Genomic DNA, 15,742 nt, shown 5'->3' with positions numbered 1-15,742 from the left:
GATCTCGAAACAAATGCATAAAATTGAGGGAAATACCACAAAAAAGTTGGGAAATCTTCTGAAAAATTATTTGAAAGCAAGTTGAACACTTAATAGGCACTGTACTTATGGAAATAACACATTACAAAGAGTTGAGACCTAAGTTTGAACTCCTTTCTGCTACTTAGCAGCTCTGTGACCGTGGGCAGCAGCTACGTGACTCCCTTCAGTTTGGTTAACCTTTGTAATCCACAAGGGGCTTTCCTAGACTCCATCACATTGACCCTCACAGCAGCCCTGTTTAGCAGATCCTGTTATCCTTGATTCATAGATGAGCAAGCATGCTTCTGAGGAGGCATTTATCCAAGGACTTGTGGCTTAGACTTGACACATGAACCAGGCCCACTGACCCTAAGACCAAGACTTCAGTCTATGACTCACAGATTAGACCTCCAGGACTTCTTCCAACATTATTGTGATTCTATGATTTAAATTTTCTCTCATATTTAAAGTTACAAAAAAGCCAAACCATGAAGAAAGTTTAGGACAACCATAAAAATTTTGACCCAAGTACCCATTCTTTACAAATGCTTAAATTTGTCCTTCAAATCAATTGACCCAAAAAAATTTTGCTAAAGCAAATGATTTAAATACATTTGTCTTCCCTTCCAGTAGTAGATGGGTTTCTAACCTCTGTAACTCATTCAAAGCTCTGAAATTTTCCAAGATTAAAAAAGGTATATTCATAAAGTTACATTTTATCAATTACCAAACCAAGCCAAAGGAATCAGAATAAATTTTTTTTTTTTGGAATCAGAATAAATTTTAAAGGCTTTTCCCTGCTAGAGAGAGTGGGGTCTCTCTAATAAAAATGGAAAAAATAGTAATAAATTCATGTAAGTCTTATATACATATACTCAGTGAATACCTCTTTCCCCACCAGCTACACTTTTCTGTTTCAATTTAGTACATTTCAGAGTGGTTAACACTTAGCATATTTGTGTAACTGTGTAACGTGGTGCGTGGATTCTGGAGCAAGACCCCTGAAGTTTGAATCCTGGCTCTGCTCCTTACTAGCTCTGTGTCACAAGCAATTTTATTAGCCTCATTGGAATACAGAGATATCCTGAGGCTGAAATAATTTCATATCTGTGTCACATTTAGAACACTGCCTGGCACATTAAGGCATTATGAGAGTGCCAGCAGTTATTATATTGGAGAAGGAGATTAAGAAAAGAAGGGAGATACCTGCTTTTCATTTACCATTTCTTACTGGGTTTTTTGTTTCATTTTGTTTGGTAAACTTTAAAATAAAAACAGTTCGTTTGGAGTTACTCAGCTCTCCCTTCACAAACATATTCTACAAATACTTCCTGTTACCTTAACAACTTCTTCTTTTTGTAATTCCAAACTGTGATCAGTGATCTTTAGCCTGATTTACCTGGACAAATATGTTGAAAGATACTGTGATTTGCCCTAAATACAGCTGCCCTAGAAGTAATTCTAGGCCTTCCCTTCCCCTTGATACCTCCTTCTTCCATTTAATACAACCTGATGAAACCCTAGAAGCTACTCTCCATCTCTAGACCAATAAACCCACCCAGAAAGTAAATAGAAAGCGAAATGCAAATGGTATGCAGTTTTTCACCATACATTTTGCCCGGTTCTTTCAGTTGCTGGTACAAGGCATATATTCTTTAGCTTTTCTCAGTTTAATGTTCTTGTATTAAGGTAAAATATGCTTATAATAAATGTGCAATTAAATCTGTTTTGATAAATGTAATACACCTTTGTGACCATTACTGCAGTTACAAAGTAGAGCATCCCCTCTCCCCGGAATGTTCTCTTGGACTCTCTCTATTCAGCCCCACAGGCCACATTCCCTTAGGCAACACTGTCCTGATTGTAACCACCAGAGATTACGTTTGCCTAATCTTGAACCTCATATAAATGGAATTATACAGAACGTACTCTTTTGTGCCTCGCTTCTTTCATTTAACATAACGTTCCTGAGATACATGTATTAATGATCTCATTTTTTGAAATTACTGAGTAGTGTTCCACTGTTAGAATATGTCACATTATTTTAATCCATTCTCTTGTTCGTGAACATTTGGGTAGTTTCCAATTTGGGCTCTCATGAATAATATGGCTAAAAACATCCTTATACAAGCATTCTTGTGGGCATATGTTTTCATTCTCTTGGGTTAATATCTAGAAATGGAATTGCCAGGTCACAGGGTAAGATATTTTTCATAAGAAATTGCCAGACAGCTTTCCAAGGTAGTTGTCGAGTTCCTAATTCCTACCAGCTGTGTTTGAGAGTTTCAGTTCTTCTACATCCTTGCCTAAATTTTGTCATTCTGTTTAATTTAGCTATTCCAAGAGGTGTGAAATTATATCTAATTTTGGTTTTAACTTGCATTTCTCTGAGAGCTAATGATTTTAACCTCTGTGTACTTATTGGTCATCATTTTTTGTGCAATGACTATTCAGGTCTTTTACTTATGATTTTACTGGTATTTGTTTTCTTGTGAATGATGTAAGAGTTCTTTACATATTCTGTATAAAAGCCCTTTGTTATAGATATATTCTGACTGTTTTGCCCTAGTTTGAGGCATGGCTGCTTTTTCTTTTCTTAATGCTCTTTTTTTAATGAGCAGAAGTTTTTAATTTTAATGAACAATTTAGGAAGTTTTTCCTGTTATGTTTAGTGCTGTCTGTGCTCACTCTTCAAAATCTTTGCTTATCCCTAAATGGCAAAGATATTTTCCTGTCTTTTTCTAGAAACTTTACACATTGGAGGATATGATACATCTAAGATAAAGGTGGTTTATGTGGTTGGTTTTTGCTTTTGCTATACATAGATTTGTTAATTCATTCCAGCACCGTATGTTAAAAGGATTTTCTTTTGGCCTTGGAACATTTGTACAGTAGTAGTAGTAGTAGTAGTAGTAGTAGTAGTAGTAGTAGTAGTGGCAGTAATAATAGTAGTAGTAATAATAATGTAAGTCTTTCAACTTTGATGTTCTGCTTGTGTTAGCAATTTTATTTCTTTGCATTTTCATATAAATTTTAGCAACTTGCTAATTTCTATTAAAAAACTTAAGAGCTCTGTGGGATATGGTTGCTTTGAATTTATAGATAAGCTTGAGTAGATTTGAATCTTAAATTTGACCTCTTTATTTAGCCTTCTGATATATGAACATCATATATCTCTTCATTTACTCTCCATTTTTTCTTAGCAATATTTTATAACTTTTAATATAGATATTGACATGTCTTTAAAAATTTATTCTTTTGCTTTATGTCCTTTGCAGCTATTATAAATGCAGTTACTTTTCAGTTTTTATTTTTCATTTTTATAGTAGTTTATAAAAACATGATTAATTTTTTGTTGTTGAAATCTGTACAACATCATCCTAAATTCACTTGTTAATTCTATTGGTTGTTTTGTGGATTCCTTAAGATTTCTGTGTAAACAATCATTTCATCTGAAAATAGAGATAATTTTACTTCTTCATTTCCCTTCTGTATGCTTTTTATATTTCGTTTTCTTACTTTATTGCACTCATAGAGACCTCCAATACAATGTCAAATAGAACTGTTGAAATCCTTACGTTTCTAATCTTAGAAGGGAACTGCTCAATATTTGCTATTATGTATGATAATGGCTCTGTGTTTTTCATACGTGCCTATCCAAAGTTAGTCAGAGTGTGAGACTTAGGTACAATCCTTCCAACTGCCACGACTGCCCAAGACTTCTGACCCCAGACAGAAGGAGTTAGGGGTCCAGATACAGAGTTAGAGTTCATTTAAGAACACCTTCGCTTCTGATAACCAATGAGATTGAGGGTTTCCCAAAACCATGCTTAGGTTTGATCAATTGCTAGAAATACAGAGTTTCCCGGAACCTAACATACTCTCTCTCATTTATGTTCATTACAAGTAATGGATATTGGCCAAGGAAAAGAAGTGTAGGTCAGAGTGTGGGAGAATTCCACATACAAAGTTTCCTTTGTCTTCAGGGACGTGTTACTCCGCTGGCATTGATGTGTGACAAAAGCATGAAGTAGTGCCAGTCTGAGAAACTCACTTGAGATTTGCCGTGCAGAGTTTTTACTGGGGCTTGATTATAGGGCATTACCGATTAACTACTTGTCCATAAGATTAAACTCAATTTCCAGCTTCACCCTTCCTTAGAAATTAGGCTGATATCACATGACCTAAAGCTCTAAACCATATCATTGCTCTTTTGGATGTGGGCAGCCTTGGGCCATTGGGTGTTGATGGACCTATCCTGAGACATCTTCTCAGCATAAGCTCTCCATTGTAATTGAAGAGGCCCACCAGGAAAAGAAGGCCTCTCCTAGCATTCATAGTATTCTAACTATTTAGAGATGATCTCCACAGGAACTGAGGACAAACCCCAGACTGCTTTTGGGGCAAGGCCAAATTCCTTACTACACAATGTCCTTTTACAGGTTAAAGAAATTTGTAAAATATTCCTAGATTACTAAGAGTCTTTATCACAAATCACTGTTGAATTTTCTCAAATGCTCTCTCTATATCTATATTACATCAACATTATTTGTACAAAAAATCATACTTTTTTATTCTTTATTCTGATAAATTATGTTGATTGATTATTGGATATTAAATGTGCATTTCATTTTAGGTCGTTGACATTTTTGCAAAAAGAAAAATTACCCAGAATTCCGAGTCTGTATGATAATACTTTGTTTTCTAATATCGTTAATTTGTATTTTGTTCCCTTATGCTCAGTCTTTTTAGAGAATTAATCATTTTCTTAAAATTTTAAATGACTTTCTTATTTATTTTGTTTTTATTTCTATTGCTTATTTTCGATTTTCATTCTTTTTGCTGTTAGGATTACTATTCTCTTCCAGTTGGAGTTCTCAACTTTCTTTTCTTTTTCTAATTTCATGAAGTGAATTAAAAATTTAGATAACTGATATTAGCCCTGCTTTCATAACAAAAGCATTTAAATTATGAATTTCATTCTCAGCATTGTGTTAGTTGCATTCCACGAATTTCAGTGTGTTATATTTTCATATTTATTCAGCTCAAAACGTTTTTGGATTTCCTTTGTGGTTTCTTTGGAGTCATGTAACTCCAAACAGTTTTAAATTCCAAACATTTCTCTTTGACTTCTGTTTTGTTAAGCTTATGCAAGCCTTAAGTCTTTTGAAATGCATTGAGATCTATTGTTTTTGGCCTACCATGCAACCATGTGATATTACCTGGTGAATGCTAGCTGGGCACTTGAAAAAAATACTAGGTGGTTGATCGGTACAGTGTTCTATAGCTCTATGTCAGATTAAAGTAGATAATAGTTTGTTTATATCATATATTCTTATCCTTAAGGATTTTTTTTTTTTTTTTCAAAATATATGAAATCACTTCGCTAGTACACTTGTGGTACTAGAGCTAGCTCAGTACTAGTTACTTCATCATGATTGTGTATATGGGATTTTGGTCCACTATCAGCTTCTGAAACAGGGGTATTACATTCTCTAAATAAGATTGTGTATTTTCCTATTTATTTCTCCCTTTAAGTCAGTCAGTTTTTGTTTTATGTTTTTACTAATGACATACGCTTACAGTTGTTATGACTGCCTTATGTATTGCACCTGTTATAACTATGAAATCTCTTCGTTATTTCTGTAATGTTCCTTGTGTTGAATTTTACACTGCCTGATGTTAATATAGCTATATTGCTTTCATATGCTTACTGTTTACATGTATATCTTTTTCTATCCTTTTATTTTAGATTTTCTATCTCTGTATACTTAAAGTATATCTCGTAGACAGTACAGTTGATGAAACTATGACTCTCAAGCTGCTGCCTTACTTTGTAAATAAAGTTTTAATGGTAGCACAACTATGCTCATTTCTCTACATACTGTTTGTGTTGTTTCACACTATAAGGCCAGTGTTGAAGAGTTAGAACACAAACCATATGGCCTACCAGTCCAAAATATTTACTATCTGTACCTTCTAGAAAAAAATTTAACCCCTGGAATGTAGCATTTAGTTACTCTGCTTGCTTAGTACAGTCTGACAATCCCTTTTAATTGGAGGATTTAGCCAAGCTACACTTGACTTAAGTATTGACATAATTACACTTAAGAAGACCACCATCTCACTATTTGTTTTCTAGCTGTTCTCTTTTCCTCTCTTCCAGCTTTCTTTTGAGTTATTTATATGTTTTAATATTACATTTTAATTTCTCTAATGGTCTTGTAACTATACCTCATAATATTCGTTTATTGTGGTTGCTGTAGGAATTATAATAAAAGCTCTTGGGCGCCTGGGTGGCTCAGTGGGTTAAAGCTTCTGCCTTCAGCTCAGGTCATGATCCCAGGGTCCTGGAATCGAGCCCCACATCAGGCTCTCTGCTCAGCAGGGAGCCTGCTTCCCCCCTCTCTGTCTGCCTCTCTGCCTACTTGTGATCTCTCTCTCTGTCAAATAAATAAATAAAATCTTTCTTAAAAAATGAAATAAAAGCTCTTAATTTACAACAATCTACTCATGTAATAATCTAGAATCCTTGAAACATTATAAATGTATTTAACCTCTTTCACATAATTATAGTCTGAGGTTTGTAATATATGCAGTCATAATGGATATGACAGCAATAACAAAAAGGAAGAAATTAAATGATTATAATTTTTTTTAAAGATTTTATTTATTTGTCAGAGAGAGAAGGAGAGCACAAGCAGGGGAGTGGCAGGCAGAAGGAGAAGCTGACTTCCTGCTGAGCAAGGAGCCCAATGTGGGACTCTTTCCCAGGACCCTGGGATCATAACCTGAGCCAAAGGCAGATGCTTAATGGACTGAGCCACCCAGGGGTCCCTGAAATTATAATGCTTCAAGGGTCTTTTGTAATGCTGTATATTTCACATTAAATGATTGGTTGTCTTTATAAAAAAATTGTTAAATAGTACTTAAATTTTATCACATATGTAAATAATCTGTATTCATTCTTGTACATCTTAGTTTCCACATAGTGTCATTTCCCTTCAACTGAAGAAGTTCCTTTTTAATACTTCTTTTACCATAGGTCTGCTAGTGATGATTTCTCCCTGTTTTCCTTCATCCAATTTAATATGTCTTTTTTTTTTTTATTTACTTGACAGACAGAGATCACAAGTAGGCAGAGAGGCAGACAGAGAGAGGAGGAAGCAGGCTCCCTGCTTAGCAGAGAGCCCTATGCGGGGCTCAATACCAGGAACCTGGGTTCATGACCCGAGCTGAAGGCAGAGGCTTTAACCCACTGAGCCACTCAGGCACCCCTAATATGTCTTCATTGTCTTAATTCAAAAGGTCTTTTTACTGAATATAAAATTCTGTGTTCCCATTCAGTTTTTCTCTGCTTGACTCAGTTCACTTAGCATAATACCCTCAGTTCCATCCACACCGATGCAAATGGTAGGTATTCGTCCTTTCTGATGGCTGAGTAATACTCCATGTATATATGAAACACATCATTTTTTTTTTTTTTAAGATTTTATTTATTTGTTTGAGAGAAAGTGCCAGAGAGAAAGCAGGAGCAGGGGGGAGGAGCAAAGACAGGGAGAAGCAGACTTCCCACTAAACAGAGAGCCTGATGTGGGCCTTGGTCCCAGGACCCTCATGACCTGTTGAAGGCAGATGCTTAACCGACTGAGGCACCCAGGCACTCCTGAAACACATCATCTTTATCCATTGATCATCTTTATCCATTGATCTGTTGAAGTTATATCTCTGCTCCTTCCACAACTAATGAATCATTGAACACTGCAACAAAAACTAGTGATGTACTATATGTTGGCTAATTGAACTTAATAAAACAATTCTGGGTTGAGGCATTTTTCTTCCAGCATTTTAAAGGTGATTTGTTATCTCTGCTATGCATTTTTTTCCCTTGATGAAACAGTCAGCAGTAAATCGTGTCATTGTTCCCCTGCACAAATTTTCTATTAATACTTCTAAGTCCTTCTCTTTATATTTGCTTTTGGTTAGTTTGATTATGATATACTTAAGTGTGTTTTTCTCTGTATCATTCCTCCTTGGGGATTGCTGAACATTTTGGATCTCCAGTTAGTGGACATCAGTAAATCTGGGAATATTTTTCATTGTTTCATCAAATATGTTTTCTATCTCGTTGTCTTTAGCTTCTTATACTGGGATTCCAATTATGCATACATTAGAGTGTTCAGTATTGCCCTACAGGTCACTGAAGATCTTTTCTTCCCTGTCAGCTTAATGCACAGTTTATGGGGTTTTTTTGTCTTCAAGTCACTGAGACTTTCTTCTGCTACCTCCAGTCTGATTATAAGACAATTCAATGAAATGTTCATTATAGTTTTACGTGGTAGAATTATTTTTGTTTACTTTCTTGCACTGAGATTTCTGTCTGTTCTCTCATTGTCACCTTATTTGTCTTTCTGTCATTAAATATGTAATATAATAACTGATTTGAAGTTCTTTCCTGCTATTTATGAAATCTTTGTCATCCAAAGACACACTCTGGACTTTGTGTTACATTTTTCTATTCTTCATATGTGTGATAACTTCTTTAAGAATTATATATTCATCTTTTTGGGGTGATACGTTGTAGAGATTCTGTGTTCCATTGTATTCTTCTAAAGGATATGGATTGTTTTTCCTAGAAGACAATTAAACTTCTGGCTGATCTCCTTGATTTTGTGAAGGTGACAGCTACATTTTATATGGCATGACTGTCTTGGTTGAATACTGAGACTCAGCACATGGTCTTTGGTTGGCTTTTCTGAGAAAGATTAAAGACTTTTGTTTGGTGCGATTGAACTCCAAACTATCTTTCTTTGTGTAGATAGTAGCTAAAGTCTATGTCACATTTTTAAGCTTTCCAGCTGTTGCTTTCTGCTTGGCTAAGTGAAATTTCTCCCTTCACACACACGGTTTAGGAATCATCCAAGGTGTTTATTGTGGTTTACATACATGTTTGAGATTCTCACCACTCTGGGGCTTTCTTCTTTCTGAGATTTTTCCTCTTTATTTTCAGTGTTTATTATAGTTAGCGTATGTCTCACCAGCTGGGAAGTGACTTTTGAAGAAAAGTTAAAAGTAGAGCTCACTCAGTATAAGGGTCAAATTTCCTTCACTTTCTACTTTCTTTTTGTCACCCTCAAATGTAGTCAAATAGTTTATTCTTTATTTTTCTGAGAGTTTATAATTGTTATAAATGTAAGGATTAACAAGGGTTTTTTTCGATCATTAGTGGTACCAGAGCATCTACTAGTCCATACTTTATTTCAAAGTTGTGAAATCATTATGTCCTCATTCTTAACTTTTTTCTTCCCATATGGTACAAAGAAAGTTGAAAAAAAATGAAAATTACAAAATTGATTTATTACATTGCTAAATTTTTAAATTTAATAAACTAAAAAATTTTCCTTTTTAGAATATGCATACAGAATATTGACCTTTTTTTTTTTAAGATTTTACTTATTTATTTGACAGAGAGATCACAAGTAGGCAGGGAGGCAGGCAGAGAGAGAGGGAAGCAGACTCCCTGCTGAGCAGAGAGCCCGATGTGGGGCTCCATCCCAGGACCCTGGGATCATGACCTGAGCTGAAGACAGAGGCTTTAACCCACTGAGCCACCCAGGTACCCCCAGAATTTTGACTTTTTTATGTCATTCTATCTAGTGGCTCCAAACAAGTTGGAATTTTCACATTAAAGGCAAAGAACAGTGGCTAATGAAATGAGTTTGAAAGAAAAAGAGCAAGAGAGGGAGATAGCTGGGGCACCCGGCTGGCTCAGTTGTTAAGCATCTGCCTTGGCTCAGGTCGTGATCCTAGGGTCCTGGGATCGAGCCCCTCATTGGGCTCCCTGCTCAGAGAGAAGCCTGCCTCCCTGTCTCCCACCCCCCTGCTTGTATTCCCTTTCTCACTGTGTCTCTCTCAGTCAAATAAATAAACAAAATCTTTTTAAAAAGAGAGAGATAGTGAAAGGAAGTCTAGAGATGGAGGAAGAATCAGAGAGGTGAGAGAAGGCAAGGAGACTAAAAGGAAAAGAAAGAAGATGCTTTGAGACTCACGTGGCTTTCCTTGATTATCACAATAGCTTACTGATTTATAGAAATATGTATTTCTGTATATTTATTAGAATATATAAGTATTTATTAGAATATATAGTTAGAAACTATTAGAATAATCAAGGTATGTGATTCTGTATATAATTATTCAGTTTTATTTGAAATGACTGGACCAAGGAATCACTCAAGTACTGTCATTTCAACATAGTATTCTCTGTTTTACCTTCTGTAAAAAAGCAGCTGGGTATGTATGGACTTTATATTGGTGAACACTAGTATCATAAGGAACAGTGGAAGGAAATGCATATGAGCTGAAATGAGGCCGGTTAATTCAATTAAATAAAAAAATGTCCTTCAGTTGCCTGCCATATTAAGTCAGTATATTATATGCTGTTGGTAAAGTAGAAATAAAGCGTAGTGTTTATTCTCAAGGAGTTTATACTCAAGTCAAGGAGATGAAAGAGTTTGGCTACATCTTGAACTGTCATGGGACAGATGGCTTGAGATCTGGGTGGAGACTCTCCAAAGCGAAGAGCTGGATCTTTCTGTGTTTAAATATTGAAGAAGGGGAGACATGCCAGTATCTTAATCAGAAGCCTAAGAGGGCCATGCCTTAGGAACAGGGGTGAACCAAAGGTAGACTCTTAATAAAACTGCAGCTGAGCCTTAACCTAGTTCAAGCCTATCCTGAACTGGATTGGCCCCCACCCTATCTGCTTAACAAAGGAAAAGAGAAACCTTACCTGATGGGAAATAACATTGTGCGGCATTGCTCTAGTTCCTTTATATAGATGGTGTCATGGGAAATGAAAAGGACTAACTGTGCAAATAGTTAAGAAAATACAATCAGTAATCAAGAGAAAAAGTAGACAAGCAGACCCATGCATGATTTGGACATTGTAGTTAATAAACAGACAAGGACATTAAAGTAACTATAGATAATATATTGAATGTGGAAGAAAAGATGGTCAAAGGAGATGCATGAAAAAGAGAATTATGAAAAAGAATTAAATTGTATTTTTAAATAACTTAAAATCAAATTAACATTTAGACCAGAAAAATATAGTATTAGAAAATAAGCCTTTGGTGGGTGAATTTAAAAGCAGGTTGGTGGGATGTGCAATTGGTTAAGTGGCCAGCTCTTGATTTTGACTCGGGTCAGATCTCAGGGTCCTGGGACTGAACCCAGCATTGGGGTCCCTGTTCAGTGGGGAGTCTGCCTCTCCCTCTGTCTGTCACTCCCCTTGCTTGTGCTCTCTCTCTCTCTCTCTCTGACAAATAAATAAAATCTTTTAAAAAATAAAAAAGTAAAAGCAAACTTTACAGTTTGCAGAACCCAAAAGAAGTAAGCTGTAATACAGATCAATAGAAAACACTTAGACTGAAGGGCAGAAAGGAAAAAAGAATAGATAAGACATATGAAAGCACAAGAAACATGGGGCACACAAAGAAGATCTAACTTATGTATAAGTAATATACCGTAAAGAACAAGAATGCCCATCACAAGTAAAATAAGGAAGTAAATCATCATGTATTTACCCAATCATAAGCTCTGTAGCAAGGACAACAAACAACCTGTAGCTGCAATCAACATTATCTGTGAATGTCACAGACATTAGTTTGAGTTTAAATGAAAAGCAGACAGGAATGAATACATGTGGTATGATTCCATTTATACACAAACAGGAACAGGTAAAGCTTTCTGTGAGAATTCAGGATTGTAGTAACCATTGGAGAGGTGGTAGTGACTGGAAAGGAGCATAATGGGGGTACTTCTGTGTCTGCAACTCTTCTGTTTCTTGAGCTGGATACTGGTGACATTCAAGCATCCAGTTTTTGAAAATTCATTGAATTGCATGCTTATGATAGATACATTACCTTGTATGGATGTTAGTCTTCAATCAGACTGTTTGTTGTTTTTTTTTTCCATTTTATTTATTTTTTCAACGTAACAGTATTCATTCTTTTTGCACAACACCCAGTGCTCCATGCAAAACGTGCCCTCCCCATTACCCACCACCTGTTCCCCCAACCTCCCACCCCTGACCCTTCAAAACCCTCAGGTTGCCCCAACCTCCCACCCCTGACCCTTCAAAACCCTCAGGTTGTTTTTCAGAGTCCATAGTCTCTTATGGTTCGCCTCCCCTCCCCAATGTCCATAGCCCGCTCCCCCTCTCCCAATCCCACCTCCCCCCAGCAACCCCCAGTTTGTTTTGTGACTGTTTTTATTTTATTTAAAGATTTATTTACTTGAAAGAGAGAGAGAGTGTGCTCATGAGCACGATGGGGAAGGGCGGGGGAGAGGGAAAGAGAGAATCTGAAGCAGGCTCCAGGCTGAGGAAGGAGCCCAACACAGGGCTCAGTATCATAACTCTGAGAGCACAACCTGAGTCTAAACCAAGGGTAGGACACTTAACCAACTGCACCACGCAGGCACCCCCAACAAAACCATATTTTAAAGGATTCATTTTATTTTATTTTAATGATTTTTATTTATTTATTTGACAGAACACAAGCAGGGGGAGCTGCAGGCAGAGGGAGAAGGAGAAGCAGACTCCCCGCTGAGCAGAGAGCCCAATGTTGGGGTCTATCCCAGGACCCTGGGCTCATGACCTGAGCCAAAGGCAGCCACTTTAACTGACTGAGCCACCCAGGCACCTCCAAAGGATTCACAGATTTATTTTAAAAAGAAAATGATTCATAGATTCATAGAAAGTTGAAGCTCTGTAAAAAGTCCTTAGAGAACATCCTAATTCACCATCCCTCCATTTTATGGTTGAAGTTACTAAAACTTTATGTTATCAGTTAAGTAATTTGTTAGCCAGAGACTAAACCTCAGATGATATGTGATACACATATATGATACATATAATGTAGACAGCATATGTATCTTATACTTTACATATAAAATTATTTTATATATATTTTCATATAAAATATGTGAGAGAGCGATGCCATCTACTTCATTCTTCCATTTCCCTGGAAGATACTTATGATAAGGAAGGAAGTTGTTATTCACCGTGGTGTACCATTTTACTGCAAGATGGAAAATATTTATGTGATAATATGATATAAGTCAAGACATAAAATCAAACTTACAGCATATCTTATTTACATTTTTAAGTGTCTGTTGTAAAATTCTGTTACATATTTTAGCACTTAGTCATGTTGGCAGAGTTTGGACTTGCTCTCCTGCCTTATGAATGGACTTAGAAGGCTGCAGTTTAAGCTAAACTAAGAATTTTTAAATCACAAATTAAATTAAACTTGTGCTAAATATAATGAGTTTCCCAGTTTAAATGAGCCATATGTCTTTATCTCACTTGTACATATATCATATACCATTACTTGTCTTTTTCTAGTAAAGTTGTGATTCTTAGCAAATGAGTTAAGGAATTCTATTCAATAATAGAAGTACTTTTAGGGGGAAATTGGTAAAAAATTTTTAAAAAATAGTAAAAATACTTTAAAAAAAAAAAAGATTATTTATTTATTTATTTGACAGATCACAAGTAGGCAGAGAGGCACAGAGAGAGAGAGAGAGAGAGAGAGAGAGAGGAAGGGAGGCAGACTCCCTGCGGAGCAGAGAGCCCAACGTGAGGCCCGATCCCAGGACCCTGGGATCATGACCTGAGCTGAAGGCAGAGGCTTTAACCCACTGAGCCACCCAGGCGCCCCAGTAAAAATACTTTTAAGGGAAAAATGGAGTTTTCTCCTCAGCTTTCTCAACACACCTGGAGATATATAGATATATATATATCTATATATCTATATATATAGATATATAGATATATATATAGATATATTTTAGATAGTAATATTACTAGGAATTATATGGCAATAATAATTAATTTGAATTACCATATCAGGGCAGTTCCACTGACGTGCTTATAACAGGGAGGAAGGGAGGGAAGGAAGGAATGAAATGGTACACTTTTTTTTTTTTTTTCAAAGAGTTAGTTATTTATTTTAGAGACTGAGAAAGAGGGAAAGAGAATCTGAAGTAGACAGCACAGAGTGTGGAGCCCAGTGCCGGGTCTCAATCTCACAACTCATAAGATCCTGAGCCAAAACCAAGAGTCGGACACTTAACCGAGAGTTCCATCCAGGATCTCCAATGGCATCCTTTTGAAATACAGTCATGATTTCTCCTGAGTCATCCCCAAACCACGGGATATAGCTGATCTCAGCTTTTAAAAGATAGAATCCAGTCATGTGGAACCGTGGCACCCACTTGGGCACTGGTTTCCAAATCGTGGCTTGCTCCAGAGCCACCGGGAGGTCTTGTTAATCAGGCTGCTGGCCCTCTCCCCAGAGTTTTTGTTTTCATTGTTCTCTGGCGGGCCTCAGTTTGCACTTCCGTCCTGTACCCAGGAGGTGCTAATACTGCCGGTCTAGGGACACAGTTTGAGAACCATGATGTTAGAGCTGCTCTAGCTTCTGCTGCTAAAGTTCTGTCATAAACTTCAGTCCCTTTCTAATCTTGCATTTGATTTATTTGATAAAACAGGGGCACCTGGGTGGCTCAGTGGGCGAAACGTCTGCCTTTGGCTCAGGTCATGAACTCAGGGTCCGGGGATCAAGTCCCATGTCAGGCTTCTTGCTCCATGGGGAGCCTGCTTCTCCCTCTCCCCCTGCTTGTGCGTGCACTCTCTCTCTTGCTTTCTCTGTCAAATAAAAAAAATAAATAAATCTTTATTTGATAAACCAAGATACAGGACATTAGCTCAATCTGGATACATAATAGGGAATGCTAAAAGGGAAACGCCCTAATAAAACTCCCTTGGAAAAATCTTGCAGCATGTTTTTACCCAAAAGGAACATTTTGATTATTAAATGATAGTTACTTCCCAGAAAGTAGAGAGAAAAATAACCGAGACAAAAACACAACGCAACCAAGTATGTATCGTCTGTGTTCAAAATAATCAATTGCTTTTTCTCCTACCATATATTTAATGCAACTCCACTACCAAGGTAATTGCACTGGAATGTGTTCTGTTCCAATCAAGGCTCACTGCTGTGGAATTGTTCGCTGCAGTGGTCTGCCTGCATTAGATGTAAAATGTTTGCTTTTCAAAGATACCTTACGTGAACCCTAAAATTACGAAGAAAAACAAAGTTAAATTCACATGTGTCAACATAATGATATTTATTTAATCTTCTTACAGAACTGCATCAAAACACGTTAACAAGGACCTTGGTAATCTGGAGGAAAACAAAAAGTTAGAAGAAAACAATCACAAAACAGAAGCCTAAGAGAGAAGCTGTTCTAATTGTTGTCCAGGTGGGTAGGCTGTGTGAGGTTTCTAGAAGTAATTCCCAGGCGAATGTCACATATCCCACGAGAGGAAAGGGAAAACCTTGACATTAAGTCCCTACAGAATTGCAGCTTTCAAAACAGGAGGAGAGTTCCTCCAGAGGACACTTTGTGGTAAGTCAGAAAGGTGTTCTCATTAGAATGGAATCTCAACGGTCTCCCCAACCTCTAAAAAATAACCATTATCCTCTGAGTAATTAAATTCAATCTTGAGATTGTAACATTCAATTAGCATTTTGTATTCTAAGGCCAAAAATTTTGCTGAGCGCAAAGAAGCTTAATTTTGTAAATTGATATTTTGCTTGGATGAGAGCTAATTCTATTACTTCAAATTTATTTTAAAAAGTAATTAGAGTAA

At 36.6% G+C, this 15,742-nt stretch overlaps 1 protein-coding gene across 2 annotated transcripts in view; it reads left to right on the top strand.

Moving 5' to 3' along the window:
• ALCAM (activated leukocyte cell adhesion molecule) overlaps nucleotides 1-15,351 on the top strand; it is a 212,176-nt gene extending 196,825 nt beyond the window's left edge. For both annotated transcript variants that reach the window (XM_046002918.1, XM_046002916.1), the window contains one exon: nucleotides 15,236-15,351. In XM_046002918.1, coding sequence (XP_045858874.1) covers nucleotides 15,236-15,323 — 88 coding nt within the window. In that variant the 3' untranslated portion in view covers nucleotides 15,324-15,351. The remainder of the gene's footprint in view (nucleotides 1-15,235) is intronic.
• Nucleotides 15,352-15,742: the final 391 nt, after the last annotated feature.

Source organism: Meles meles, chromosome 4 (assembly GCF_922984935.1).
Source record: "Meles meles chromosome 4, mMelMel3.1 paternal haplotype, whole genome shotgun sequence".
NCBI classification, from domain to species: domain Eukaryota; kingdom Metazoa; phylum Chordata; class Mammalia; order Carnivora; family Mustelidae; genus Meles; species Meles meles.
Note: the sequence above shows the minus strand (reverse complement) of the source record. Positions and strands in the feature narration are given on the sequence as shown.